Here is a 15328-nt window from a genome sequence, read left to right on the forward strand (position 1 = left end):
GCAATCTGATGGCGATGTCAGAACTGACTCTCTCTTAAACATGCTGTGCTCACCCAGGACCAAAGACGGGTGCCTACCGTGCCTATGCCAAACAGAACATTTTATCCTGATGAAAAAACAGGGTGAAAGCAAAAAAGCCAGCACAAAACAACCTTTGCAACCCAAGCAAAGAGTGATCTTTACATGCCCAAGGACAGATTAAGATAAACAAGGCATTTGTGAACATTAATCTTTTCCCTACCTCTTAAAGAAAGGATTTATCAGACAACACTGAACAAAGTGGAAATAATATGGTTGAGTGGATAGGCCACTGGGTCCTTGTTCTTGTCATTGTGATTTTTTATATACTGGTAAATCAACAAAGTAATCTGTGCTTCTGCATTTCTATCTTGCAGAAAATAGAGCACCTACTGACCCCTCTATAAATCTTGTTGTCAGTCTCTTCCAGTCTTTCTTTTATTAATAAAATAAAAAAGGAACACCCCCCCCCCCCCCCCCCCCCCCCCCCATTAAGTACAGGCATGCTGCACACAGGCACTGTGAGCTTTTCAAACTGTAGTATTAAGAGCAAGAGCATAGATGTGTTTTCACTACACAGAGATCAAGACAAAGTACAGTGCAGTGCAAATAATTATTTTCTTCAATTAAATGTTGCTCTAAAAGCTCATACCCAGGACAGTAATTTTGGCAAGCATGATATGTTTCATCAACTTTCAAGTACAGTGCTTCTTACAGAATCTACATGGATCACAAATGAAAAGTAAAACCAAAACAATATTTAATTTACATATACTTACTCAATGTATAATAAATAATAAGGGTAATCAATATATTTAAACGAGGAGAGGAGAGGAGAGGAGAGGAGAGGAGAGGAGAGGAGAGGAGAGGAGAGGAGAGGAGAGGAGAGGAGAGGAGAGGAGAGGAGAGGAGAGGAGAGGAGAGGAGAGGAGAGGAGAGGAGAGGAGAGGAGAGGAGAGGAGAGGAGAGGAGAGGAGAGGAGAGGAGAGGAGAGGAGAGGAGAGGAGAGGAGAGGAGAGGAGAGGAGAGGAGAGGAGAGGAGAGGAGAGGAGAGGAGAGGAGAGGAGAGGAGAGGAGAGGAGAGGAGAGGAGAGGAGAGGAGAGGAGAGGAGAGGAGAGGAGAGGAGGAGGAATGCAAAACAATTGGAAGGGGCCTACAACCATCATACAGTCCAACCGCCCAACCTCTTAAGGCTAAACTCACAGTGCCTTCAATAAAAAAGATTTTAGTTTGAAACTATCATTTGCTTGATTCACTGCTTAAAAAAAAAAAGAAAAAAAGAAAAAGCTTTATCCAAACCCCAATCTAATTATAAAGGCATCTACTAAAATCTTGGATTACAATAACATTAAGGCTTGTGGAGCAAAGATGAGAATGTGCAAGGTGTATGTGTGGGGGTGTATGTATGTGCCTGGGCTCTGCTGGCCAAGGTTAGCTCTCCTGTGGCATGACACGTAGGAATCTCCTCTAGGTAAATACCTTTACCTTTTTCACCACTTAAGATCTCTTCTGAAAGGCAGATGTCTAAAAATCAGGAAGATGTAATTCTGTACAGCCCTGGCTTTGATGCCTGCCAGTGGCCAACTCCCATGTCTCCATTAATGCCCAGAATTTAATGAGTAACAGGGAATGAAAACTGAAGAAAAATCTGTTCATTTCTACTGCCTCTCTATGGAGTACTATGAGCTTCAGGAAAACCACCAACTGCTTTTTCCCAACAGGTCATCTTCTACTTTGCTTTTTCTGAGAATAAAAAAAGAAAAAGGAAATATATAACATTGCTCAATCTTTTTATTTATTTGTTTTTAATTAACAGGATATTCACAAAATAATACTAACAGGATCAGACAATTAGAAGGAGGCAGGAATATTCACTCTGATTACAGCTGAGAACATGGAAAATGCCTGTCTTTCCACATGAGTACTGAAATTGATCTGCCTTTCCTATTCCTTCCCATCCTTTATTTTCATCTCCAAACAATATGCTTGGGGTTTTTTTCTTTCTGCTGTTTATACTATCAAGGTTAATGCATTTTGTATAAACAGGGATCTGGGAGAGGATAGGAAGTATAGAAAGTGATGGATCAAATAAATTAACAAAAGGGAAATATGATTCCTTGGAAGCAAAAGTTTGAAAGATGAGAGACAGAGAAAGCAATACAGAAGAGAAGTGCACTGTAAGAACATGACGTAGAAAGCTAACAAGAAGAGATGGAGGCAAATACAGGGAAATCATAGATGGCTCAGGGATGACATTGATCTAGTAAAGGAAAAAAGAAGAAAAAATGAACTAAAGTCAGAAATGGAAAAAAGAAATAACAAACCCCAGAAGAGAGCACACAACTGATATATTCAGGAACATTACCAACCTTCTTATTTTATAATTAGTTGTCACGAAGATCAACGTGTTCTATAAAGCTGCACCTACTCAGGCAACACACTAGTGAAAAATCATTTTGTGTTTTCTTCAGGCTCAATGTATATGATACTGGGCTTGGAAGAAACCAGGGATGTCGGCATCGAGTAACTTACTGCAGCTTGATATAGGGGCTAACAACCAGAGCCATATAAAACAAGCAAACAAAACCTTACTGGTAAACTCCTGTGGGAAGAACAGCTCAGACAGCTCCTAGAGGCAACATTATATATATGCCTGCCCAGAGTGTTTTTACACAAATTTGTTACCATCGACTTTCTACAATTTTTATTGCAGCTTTTGATTTGTGCCAGCAGCTCTTTACTGTCAGAAGTACTAAAATTCACCCAAAGATATTTATGTCCAGAAACGCATCTAGGAAAATGGTTATTTCCATTAACAGTACAGCCAGCAAGTAATTCATTAACAAGACAGAACAGAACTATTAATCATATCATTCTGTGGCTCATAAAGAGAGAGAAAATACAATATTCTCAGTGTTGGGTGTTAAAATATAGTGCCTAACAACTGTTTATTGTGACAAATATTTTCAAGGGAGTTTCCTTAGACAATTTCCCCTTTGACTGTAGTGAATCTTGTATGGCAAGCACCTCTGGACTGGAAAGGCAAGAGATGTTTTATTTTAAATAGTCAAAAAGAATTTCCAATAATAGCAGGGACAAACACCAAAACAATAAAAAACCTGTGTGAGTTATATGGTAAAAGAGTATTCACTGGAGCAAGAAATTACAGGTACATTCATAATGCAATGTAATATTCATCCTGTCTCACTGGGACACAGCAGAAGCCCAAGGAACACCCCGAAGCACTGCCAATGCCAATGCCCAGTGTAATCCTGTTTTGCATGCTATTTACTTGGAACTGCACAGATGTCTAAGAAACCTACAGAAAGCAAAAAGCAACAGTTCTGGTGTTTGTAAAGTGGGATGGTATAACGTGAAGCCATGGCCATATGATATTGTGCACTGCTGAGATAAAACAGCATCTTTCTGTAGCAGAAAGGAACACAAGTCCCTCACTCCAGACGTTGATACTGGACAAGTGGTAAACAAGCTTTTGTTTCAACAGCCTCTCCCCGATCATAATGTCATTTCCTGACTCTACATTTTCTTCAAACAGAGGTGTCACTCTGGGTTTTCCAGAGACAGATGAAGGCTCACCAGGAACGCAGAATGATGGCAAAGCCGTGCACTCAGGAGGTTGCTGTAACATCACCTGACTTTACGCTCGGTAAATATGTGCCAGGTCTGTCATGGCATTAGTAATCTCAGTCTCCAAAAACACTGTACAACTATTCTGCCTGTCTTTTGTTCCATTCCAGCCTGGTTCATTTCCATGGACAGCAATGGGAAAAGGGATTTCTTTCTACTGTATTACTAACATGCTACTAATTTCAGAAGAACCTTTTCACATCCTAGACTTTCTGTGAAGCTGGACACATGCAAGTCTTGTATGTAATTAGGGCACACCATTTAGAGATTTTTTTTTCCTAAAGTTCTGATCCAGATTATTTAAACAGGTATTTTATGAGAGTTGATTTCTGTTATGTGGGAAAACTGTCTGAAACGTAAACAGATGTAGTGTATTTCTGTAAATAAATTACATTACCAAAAAATGGCTACAAATCTCTTTTCCTTGTCTCTTCACTCTTGTTTGGAAAAGTATACTTCCTTGGGTTAAAAATTCTTAAGTATTTGAAGGGATGAAATAAATTACATTGTGAATGCACCAGTTTAATCTTGCAGCATTACTAACTGTTTTAAATACTGGACACTACATTTTAAATTAATGAATTTTCTTTTTGCCATAGCAGTGTCAAAACCGGCCTCTGCTGTCACCATGAGAAAGCATGTACATCCTTAGGAAGGTTCAAGAAAGAGATTCAGCTACCGATAGCTGGCAAATAGGGCATCCATTAGAAAGATGAGAAGACTGATAACCACTTGGTTTTACTTTTGTGGGTAGTGTATAATAGCTTAGTGACCTCCAAACGGGAAAAATGCCAGTCTAATGAGACTAGAAAATTGTGATAGGTTAAGTCATGCATTTCAGCAGCTATGAATAACAAGAAAATAAGGAGTACGGTGGTGTTTCAGACAAGCATTCATTGCCAGGTGAGAGAACACAAGATGGAGTAACTGATTTTCTTCTCCCATTAGGAAAATATAACCCCAAAAACTTATCACCTGCTAGGATCAAAATGTTTCTGGATTCATTTACTCCATTACCCAAGTGAACTCTCTAGAGAATGAAGCAATAGTTTCCCTGCCTCATACGGACTAAACCTAAAAGCTTGGTAAACACTAGATTTATCTCACAAACCATAATTTTTAATTGCTAACACACATAGGAAAGGCATAATCCTCCACTGATGATATCATAGTCTACTGCCATGGAAATGACTGCAGTATCATAAACACAGGTTTAAGAAGACCTCAGTTTTGTAGGAAAGAGGGAAATTTCACTGGAATGTGAATGACATTGGGGAAAAACACACACAGATACTATGCAGTGAAAAAAGTCTTTACTAGTCAGCTAAAATATGGAAGATGAAGATGACAGCTAGACCTGCAGCTGAACAGAAAAGGGGTTCTCCTGTCCAAACACTGTATCACTGCCTATGAGTCTTTGAACAGAGAGCCCTCTCAACTCCTGTCAGGGTTCCACTCTGTAAATTCACTACGCCAGACAGGAGTGAAATCCCTGCCCTGACAGGCTTACAGTTTAACCACAAGAACATGAACAAAGTATGGCTGTAAGAATATAGTGTAGGATCACAGAACAACATCGTAGCTGGAATGCTTCCTAGAATGAGTAAGTACTTCAGAAGTGGGAGGAAGAGAACTATACAGTCTCTTGAAGCGCACAAAATAACATCAAGTCAGACGCAAATGCAGAAGTACGATCTCACTGTGGCAAGTGCTAAGTATTTCGGCATCAGCTCAGGAAAATACATATATTTAACCTTCAGCTCTGAAGTACTCTGAGAGGCGTCAAACAACTCGAGGATTGGAAGTTGGAATTTGTGTGTAAGCCTTGTGTTGCCATGAGCCAGGAATGCTGAGTGCTGTGCGGGACCCCAAGTTGAGATGAGACAAAAAGTTTGAGCCGAGAACAGGGAGTGGAGAAGCGCAGAAGGCGATAATGATCTCACTTATGGAGAGCCTTTCATCTTGAAGGATCTCAAAGCAATTTACAAACTTACACAGACCAGACACTGCAGCTGGTAGGAACAGAAGCAGACAGCTGGGAACTCATTCATGGGAAGGAGGAGGCAACAGAGGACTTACTGGGTGCCATACCTTGCAAACTGCTGGTGCTAGAAGAAGACAGCAGGACTAAAGCAGAGCTTTTCCCTGCATCTCACCACACAGCCATGTGAGAAAACCGCAGAAAGCAGGCAGGCTGGCAGAAAGAGAAGCAGAAGAACAGGGGACCTCTGGATAGCTGGGGAGCTGCTGGTGTTAGGATTGTAGTTCCTTGCCTTTTATCCCAGCCCCAGCTCCACAGCCTGTTCATGCTTTCTGCAGCAAACCCTCACATTTTCTCTATTATTTTTGCCCTTTTAAAGACCTTTGTCCAATTTCTCTTCATCTTTTTCTTATCTCTATAAAGCAGACCACCCCCTCTTCCCTTCTCCAACTCCAAAATGCATAGTAGGATAAAAAGGGCTACCTATCGGTTAACTAGGAAGCCTGCCATTCATGTAGTACACGCTTGACTGCAGTACCAGAAGGGTAATTCTTTAGATCCAAAGCACTATTAAATACATACTATTAAAACTGAACTAGGTAAGTCCAAAAAAACAAGAGTTGTATTAGTTATTGCTGAAATGGAATTGCTTCTGGAAGGACAGAGCCTAATTACAGTACACAGTGGCTTACAGCACAAAATGAAGACACCAAATAAAAGGACAGGGAGGTTTCAATTAAATAGAACCCAGAAAGCCACACATTTGCTGCACTTAAGTTAAAAGACATTGTGAGGAGTTTCATATTCATATTTCCCAAGACTTTTAAAATTTCACATTGCCACTTAGGAAGAGGGATTAAAAATATGAGTTTTCATGGAAAAGAGCCAAAGACAAGTGTTGAGCAGGTGTTCTAGCACCACCAGTCCATCTCAGAGAGGACCCACAGCATCCTCTGTTGCAAAAACAACAGTTTCTTTCAGAAAGTGCCAGCTGGGATCAATGGCGCACTGTCTCTCACTTGGGGTTCATAACCTTGGTTGCAAATGCAGCTCTTGTAATAGGTTAAAAAAAGTCATTGGTGGCTTTGCCCTAGTTATTTGGTGTTCATTTATGAAACACTTGCCAGTTTTCCTCCTTTTCCCCTTCTTCAATACTTTGTCATTTTTTGTTAGAGAAACTTTGTCAGAAGATTTTTAAGGCCTAGAGAATAACACCAAATGCTTTTAACATGCTAAAATATTAAACTGTGTCTCACCTTAAAATAAACTGATCACACAGATTGGGGTAGGGGGTGGAGACAATTTAATAACAAAGTTTACAGCAGTGAAAAGCTTCTTTTGACATGAATGAGCTTGGATCAGGCCCCACATCAGATGTGCAGTGTGTGGGTCACTACAGATACACAAAAGCTCTATATGAACAGAACAGTTTTCTTACTGAATCCCATTACTGAGGATTTCATCAACATGATTTTTACCCTGTTTTCCTCTTTGGGCCCCCAAGATACAGCTTTCTTCCTGCCAGGCAAGAGAAGGCAAATGGGAGTTTCTCTAAACCACACTTTGGCCCTCTAAAATCAGGGCAGAACAACAAAACACTGAGCCTGCGCATCCTGCGTTTACTACACACCCAAACTTCACTAGGTCAGAGAAGACGACAGGGGCATAGAACAGGCTCTGAAATCAAGCCCAGATTTTTCACTATTACATAAACTAAACAATTCACAGATGACACATTCTCTCATGCCTTGATGCCTTTCTCTGGATCCAAAAGATTAATTCCTTCAACTGGACTAAGCTTGTATTCCTTCGCAGTTGTGCTTTCCCATGCTGCTGGCAACAGCAGATTGACTAGAATGAGGAGTGGCTGCTGCAGGGGAAGCATTACAGATAAAAACAAAAACACAAACGGAATGGATTTGAAGGTTTCTAGAACACTTTTCTCTGCTGCTAGGAGAAGCTGAAGAGAAGGGGAAAAAAAACACCCATTAAAGCAAGAAAAAAGCATTATAACCTGGTGACTGTGCATGCATGAGAAATGGTGGAAATGAGAACACATGTGAAAGACCTGGAAACAAAGCAAAGACGAAAATGAGGTCATCTGTGAGCCTTTCCCTCTTCACCCAAAAGGAACGTAAGAAAATTCCTTTCCACGTTCCCTCAAAAAACCCACTGAAATTAAGTGTCCCAAATATTGCACTTTATAAAAGAAAGTACAAACATGGCTTTGGATCATGGGCATTTCAAGTGAGTCATTTACTTCAGCACTTCTGCTCACAATAATCGCCACTAGAGGCTTAAGAGGGAGATGTAGAATCTCACTAACAGAGATACCTTTGCCATTTTGCACAAGCAGAGACTGTGCTCTGTTAGCACAATTTCAGAATGGCAGAATCATCAAACTGTCTCAGTTGGAAGGGACCTTTCAGATCATCAAGTCCAACCATCAACCTAACCTGCCAAAACCACCACTAAACCGTGTCCCATGATTTGATGCGTTCATCAGGCTGCTCTGGGATGTTAATTCCAGATGTGTATTTGTCACCACTGTCAGCTGCAGTCAGGCAGAATACTACTTTGCAGCTCTATGTTTTTTCTGTGGTATCTTTCTTATCTTGCTGACTGCTTCCAGTCAATCAGTTTACAACTTGTAATCATTATTAACAACGGTTGTTACAACAGGAGATTGGAAGCAGAATTTTTATTTTGCTCCCTAAAGGGGAGGGAGGAAGGAAGGAGGATGACAGAAAACTACAACTTCAAATTTTGAACATCACAACACACAGACTTTTCCAGTATTTGGGCTGTGGTCTCATTCTCTTGAGTTAAAGTGAAAAACTGTTTTGCTGTGACTATCCAAAGACTGTTTTTCCATCTTACATTTTGTTCCCTGTTTCTGCTGTTTTCAATTGCCATGCCAAAGTTTCTCCTGTTTAATTGTTTTAGTGTGTCTGACTCTCATTGGTTTATATGTTTAGTCTTGTCCTGATTTAATATGAATTAAAATGCCAATGCCACGACCAGTCTGCAAATATTAGTCAGAACAGAAACTATTTAAATAACACTATGGATGGTACCCGTCTGGCTTGATATCTAGATCATATAGAATAATGCTGTTTTTGTTTTCTACTACTATTGCCTGTTATTGCCAGTGAAGTGTTGATTGTGTTTGTGACCACAAATATGTTTTGTTCCTGGTCCTATTAAGCCAAAAGAGTGTGGTTTGCTGCATGTATGTACGTGAGGTTGTTTTGATTATACTAAATTCACTTTATAAAACCCACATTCTGCCACTGCAGCGCTACAGGACAATGAGAAAAGAATTTCCAATGAGAACAGTGTTTTAAGAGCAAACCACTGGGCCCCTTCCCTTTAAAAGAATTTTAAGGCACACTACCCTTTCTTCTGAATGTGATTATTTCTCAAAATAACATCTGGATACTGTCTTCAGCAGAAGGTCCCCGTCCTTTTCCTTCTCGGTCATTATGTAAGACGCAGCAAATTTCAAATTGTACATTTCCATTTCACACAGAGGTTATGCTTCTTCAAATCATTAGTTTCCTATTTTGAGTAGAAAAATTATACACTAACTTCCTCTTAGTGGTGAATCTGGCTACCAGATATCCAATGGTAGCTTAAGGTCCATCTTTCTGATTTTTGGTACCTTGCCTCTAAAGACTTTGGAATTTTTACCATTTAATGCCTGCCACTATGAACCTCCAGCCAAGACTGTATTCTGGAAGGCCAACATGGTATTTTATCAGTACTGTCTAGATCTGGCAGTGTCTCAATCAATATGATTAACTTCTAGGAAAGATAGGCTTTAGTCCTGGTGGTGAACATGCCTTTCAAACACAACGTGTCCAAAAATGTGTCTGACTTCCCAATCCAGTTTATTCAGTCTTCTCCAAATCGGTGATAGACGGGTATTTAACATGATCACTGCTGTCTACATCTTTTACAAATGAAAACATCAACATAAATGACAGACAAACTCAAAAAAACCCTGATGCTCTTTTATCCTTGCTGAAATTAACCCTAGTTTAAGCCCAGAATATAACAAACCCCTCTAAATCCCAGATCTAAAAGAGGTCAAGCGATACCCTCCCGGCATCAGTGTGAATCCTAACCTGGCAGTTTTTACCACATTTAATAAAGCTGGATTATGGTTCCCTATTTCACAGCTTTGCTCTCCACCTGGGCACATCCCAGCATGCAGCTTAGCACTTTCCAGTTATTTTAGCAGAATTTTTGTAACACAGGATACTTTTAAACTGTGTCTACGTGGGTACTGCATGGAGATTTTAATCTGATTAAACTCTTGCCAGTCAAATTTAAATGCACACTTTTTCTTATTCTATTAAGTGCCTGAAGTCCTGTGCTAGTAACAGAAAGAACAAGGCTGTCCCTTCGTTTTCAGTTGAAGCAAATGGGCTAATCACTAATAAAAGGTCCTTCCTCAACTCCTTAAAGTTGAGGCTAATAATAGCGAGTCAGATACATTCTCGTGACAGCATCTCTACAATTTAAGAAACCCTCTCAGCTGTCTGAAAAGTGAAATGGCTTTTCTTCAACCACTTAAATCTCTTGTAACAGCATTTATGGCCACAAAACATGGTTTAATCTCTGGTTACAGTATGGCCAGTTAATATGGCTTCAAAGAAATGAGTATATTTCTATCCTATCAAACTTGCAGCCAAAAAAAAGGAGAGTTTTCTTTTTTGTTTGTTTGTTTAAGTGTCAAAAAAAAAGCCCAAAGCTGTGGCTGTCAACAGTCTTTAAACTGGTAGACAACTTTTTGATGGGTTGTTTTTTTTTTTAGAGAGAGAGAGACGGGAAAAGGAACATCTTGGGGTTAGAGCACCATGTTTTACATTGTCATATAACGTCACGAGCCCCTGATAGCTCATTCACACATAACGTCAAGATCAGTTTTAGAAGGTCTTACTCTGACTTACAAGACAACTATTCTTCTTGGAAAGCTGCCAGCATGTTCTGCAGATTACATAAAGCTCTAAATGTTTCTGACACAGGTTCTATGATTATCTAAGGGTTGTCAGTGTTTCTGCAATGTATGTCTGTGCCTAAACTGTAGTTACGCCTCAGCATATTCTTCTAATCACGTATTCTACACTTTATTGACCCATAGGCTTTGATGTAATTGTCTGTTGATTCAGAGTGAGGAACTGTGGGGTTTTTTACCACAGAATTCCCAGCAGGACAAGCTGATGCAGTCCAGATACATACACTTTTAAATCCTATTTTGACCAAGCCTGCATACAGAGTTTCAAAACAGCTGTGTTTTTAAAATAGCACAAATCAAAGACTGATTTGCAAGTTTCTGGGGCTGACAAGGTCAGCCAGTTCAGGTTTGTATTTGCAATGCTGCCAAATCTTCCAATTTTCCTAAAATTCTTCTGATATTTAGTATTTGCCATAAAACACAGTCTGGCAGAACCAAGAGCTTTCATGAACTTCTGCATTTTAATTTGGAAAAGAAGTTTCCAAACCTTACCTATGTGCAAAAATCATGGACAATGAGACCCAAGCCCCTGTTTCTAAAGCAAAATGCCCAGAAAATGAATTAGGACTTTCCTTTAAAAAAGAATTTCATAATTTACTTTAGGGACGCAGTGGTGCTAAATTTTTTGCTTCGTGTTTCCACTTTTTGATCTGTTTGTGGATATTTATAGCTTGGGAGGCCTTCTCTCTTTCTGTTCTTTCCAGGTGTCATGTAAATGTCTGCAGGTAATCAACTTATAACCTACTTTTTCATGGAAGTAATTTTGGTTTCTTTGCAATATTAAGTGCTCTTCCTCACTTTTCTGGAGGAGACAAATACTTTGAACTGAAAACGTGTTACAGTTGACGAGTTTTATCCCCCATCATAAAATCGTTTCATACTCCTCTGCTGATAAAGAGTATCAGAGTTCACTGTTTCCCGTGAGGGAAACGCTGCTTTTCTGGCAAGGCTAACGCCGAGCCACCTAGCACAGCTGAAAACACAAACCCAAGGCTCTCTTCTCCCTAAAGTTACAGACAGCTGATCAAAGCTCCAGCAGACAACACGTCCAAACTTCTCCCCTTTCCCACAGTCTACTTTCAAAGTATTATTTGCAGGGCTGACATCACCCGGGCCCAGCCGCCTCCACCGGCGGCTCTGCTCCTTCCCCCTGCCGCAGCCAACTCCTCACCTCGGTTCCCTCTGCCCAGTGCCGGGAGCTCCGCACCGCCCTACCTGGCGCCGCCCCCGCTTCTCCTGGCCCGGCCCGGAGGGAGACGTGACACCCGCTTGCCTTGGCCCGGCCTGGCCTCGGGAGGCGCGGGGAGCCCCAGGCACCGTGAAGCCCTGCGCTCCGCTGACCTCGGGGCCCCTCCGTGACCTGAGGGCATGAAACGGGCCCCGCGCCGGGGCCTCCTGGCCTGCGGAACCCCACGCCCCGGGTACTAACCTGACCAGGTCGGTCATACAGGATCCCACAACTGTCACCTCAGCGGCCATGGCGCCAGGGACTGAGCAACCCCAGGCCCTGCTACCCGGGCCTTGGACCCTGGACCCAGCTTCCACGCCAGGCCCCGCCACCACCACCGCGACGGCTTCACCCGTTGCCACGGACGACAGACAGGGGAGGTGGTGGCTGCCGGCCCGTAGGGGCCTTCGGCCGGTAGGGTGCCCCTGGCGAACGCCTGCTGGCAAGGCTGCCCCCTCCCCTCGCCTCCTCCCCTCTGCCCGGCTCCGGCCGCGGCGAAACGGCAACCCCCCTCCCCGCCCCTGCACGGCGAAACAGTTCGTCCAGGCACTGCAGTGGACGCCAATATCGAGGCCGGCGAAGACCCCTCCGGCCCGGGGAGCGGCGGCGGGGGGCGGAGGCGCGCACGTCGCGCGGCGGGGCGGGAGCGGGGGCGCGCACGCCGGGCGCGGGTGGACGGGACGGGCGCGTAGCCGCGGCCGTTGCTAAGGGGCTGTGTTCCGGCCGCCGTAGGTATGGCGGGGCCCGGGACGGGCCGGGGAGGGATGGGCGGGAGCAACACCCCTGCTGGCCCCGGGAGAACGGCGCGGCGGGCCGCGCCGGTTGTTTGGCTTCTACCCCGGCCCCGCCCCCTCCGGCAGCCCCGGGGCGCTTGGGGCGAGGGGGACGCCGGAGGCTGCGGGCCCGGCCTGGGAGGAGCTGGCCAAGGAAGCGGCGCGGGGGCCGGTGCAGCCCGGGGCGGTGACTGGCCTAAGCACCGCCCGGCGGTCGCCCGTCCCGTTCCCGGGCGCCGCCGCCGTGGCGGGGCGGGACGCAGCGCCTGGGTGGCTGGGCCCGCCGCCTTCTCGCGGGGCGGCCCCGGTTCGTGGCGCCGGCACGTGGCCTGGGGAGCCTCGCTGAGGCGGGGGGGCGGCGCGGCCCGTCTGGGGAGGGAGCGGGGCCTTGGCGGGGGACGGGCCGGTGAGCGTTCTCCCGTGCCAAGCAGGGGGAACTTGGGGGTGTACCCGGGGGTCCCTTTACTACTCAGGCTCCGGGCTGGCAGGTGGGGCTGTGTTTGGGCACGGTGGCAGGTGCAGGGGGTTGCCGTGGGGGTCCCGTCTTCTCATGCCTGCGCCCTGGGTGCTGGCACCCTCCAAGTGAAAACCACAAAACCAGCTGGCCGAGGTTTGGTTTGGGCGGGAAGGGTGCCTCGCACTTCGGGGCCTCCTTCGCTGCCTTAGCGCTGCGCTTGATACCCGCAGTGTCGTTACCGGTGAGGCGGGAACAGAGCCCCTTGCACCCGGACACTCGCCCAAAAAAGCTGTGCCAGGGCTTTCCTGGTTACCCTGAAGCATATGCTACGTCTGCTGCGAAGTCACTGCGATAGGTGCCAGAGTTTTAGAGGGTTTACTTGTCTCAGATGTTTTGGGAGGGGAACAGTCCAGTGGATTTTGTTCTTGTTAATTCCCTCTGAGCTTGTTTGTGTGCTGTTTCCAGTGCTGTGGGAAAAGTAAGCTGGGGGGAAAACAAACAGAAACATACCGAAATGGTGCTGCTTGTGTTAGAATTTGGCAAGACCTTTGCTCACAAAATAAATCAGTGAGTTTCTCTGATACTCAGTGCTTAAGGGGTGGCTACCTGGTGCGCTGTGTAGAAGGTGCTGTAGATCTTAAATTACACAAGAAACCCAGGAAAAATGCCTAACAGTCTTTACATCTCATTTTGATGATCTGTGTATTTTATTAACAAAAAGATGAGGAATCTCGCCCTGCAGTTCATTATGGAAGGTGCATCTGTTCAACTTCAGTCACCATGTGTATCTCTTTCTGTCTCCTAATTCTGCCCTTGTAAACACCGTGCCCTTGAAATGTGCTGTTACCAGAACCAATTCTGAGATCTTTGTGCATACCTTTAAGGTTGCTAGAGGGATCGTGTGTTTTTCAGCATGTTTTTCATGGTTTAAGAAGTTCTTGCTTTCGTAAGTCCAGCACCCCACCCCCAACCCCCCAGCTTGAAATTCCTCTTCCCTGCAGTGGAGTTGGCAGGCTGAAACCTGTGCCCTGCTTTAGCCGCTCTTGTGCAAAGTATCAATTTAAACTCCTTTTTATTAGCGGTTCAGTCTAAGCCATTTGGAGTTTGCATTGAAATAGGTCAAGTTATGGGTTTGTGTTCTCTCAGTCCCTCTGGGGAAGAGTAAAGGTGAGTAGGCAGTCATTTTTGGTAGAGAAGTTGAAAACCAGGAGGTAGCACCTTAAGTTGCTGTAGAAGCGTGCTAAGCAAACTTGAGTTGTTGCCCGTTGTCAGTTACGGCAAATTGTCTATGGGAAGAGAGTACATTCTGAGCCAAAACATAGATACTTAGTCACCAGGTTCTTTGCTGCTATAAAATATAACCACCAGTGTATTAAAGATGATTATTATTTTTAGGAAGTCTTTCTTTATTAGTCTTTTTGTTTGCTTAAACATACCTGGCCTTTGCCTCATTCGGATACTTTCTGAATATCTAGTGTAAATACTCTCCCTTGAACATTGCCTGGTACTGCATCATTGTGAATGACCTCTGTGAGACCAGAGTGTGTAACATCACTATTGCTACGGGTCACAGGGAATTGCCAGTTTGTAAACTATCCATTGGGTTTACAAACGTTAGTTGGTAACCAGTGTTGGAAGCAACAGAAAATCGCAACTATTGCCATGAGCTGTTCCCAGTCTCTTGACAGAGCACTTACTAATGCAGCAGTCCACATGCAGCATTCTGTAAGGCAGAAAGTAGAGTGTGTATTGGTGTTTTGCAATTAAATGGGGTTTTATTTTTTAAAATAATATTCTGGTATTCAAAACTTAAAGTATTAGCTCTTCTACCCTGTTTGTCAGTGGCATGTTTATGTTACCTTAAGCCATTTGCAGCTTTGTTTTCTGCAACTGACAAGTTCAGTTAATTTTCAGATGAAATTCTGTGCCTAAGAATATGACTGAATATGTGGTGTGAGCATTTTGATAGGTTACTTTTCTCCCCCTTCTCCTACTAGTCTATTGTCCACATTCTCCAGCCTTTTGTTCATTGTGCAGGGAGTTAAAACATGTACATGCTCAGGTCCTGAATTTCAGCTAAGAAGCATCAGGTGTTTAAAGTGTGCTAATTCAGTGGCGTGACTGATTTAGGGTAAGGTTACACAACTGCAAGTGCTTCTGAGGAAGCTGTGCTTGAAATATATGTACATCAGCTTTCCA

General features: G+C 43.8%; 2 protein-coding genes across 2 annotated transcripts in view; one reads left to right on the plus strand and one right to left on the minus strand.

Annotated features, from left to right (window-relative positions):
• The window catches only part of RBKS (ribokinase), a gene marked incomplete at its 5' end in the record, with an annotated part of 67821 nt that extends 55671 nt beyond the window's left edge, over positions 1-12150 (minus strand). The window contains one exon of the mRNA XM_084261652.1: positions 12101-12150. Within this exon, the coding sequence (XP_084117778.1) occupies positions 12101-12150 (50 nt within the window). The remainder of the gene's footprint in view (positions 1-12100) is intronic.
• A 398-nt stretch (positions 12151-12548) lies between these two features.
• Positions 12549-15328, plus strand: part of BABAM2 (BRISC and BRCA1 A complex member 2) — a 172793-nt gene continuing 170013 nt past the window's right edge. Inside the window, exon 1 of the mRNA XM_084261848.1 lies at positions 12549-12631. The gene's annotated coding sequence lies outside the window, so the exon portion shown is untranslated. The remainder of the gene's footprint in view (positions 12632-15328) is intronic.

Source organism: Gallinula chloropus (genome assembly GCF_964237585.1).
Source record: "Gallinula chloropus genome assembly, chromosome: 3".
Classification (NCBI taxonomy): domain Eukaryota; kingdom Metazoa; phylum Chordata; class Aves; order Gruiformes; family Rallidae; genus Gallinula; species Gallinula chloropus.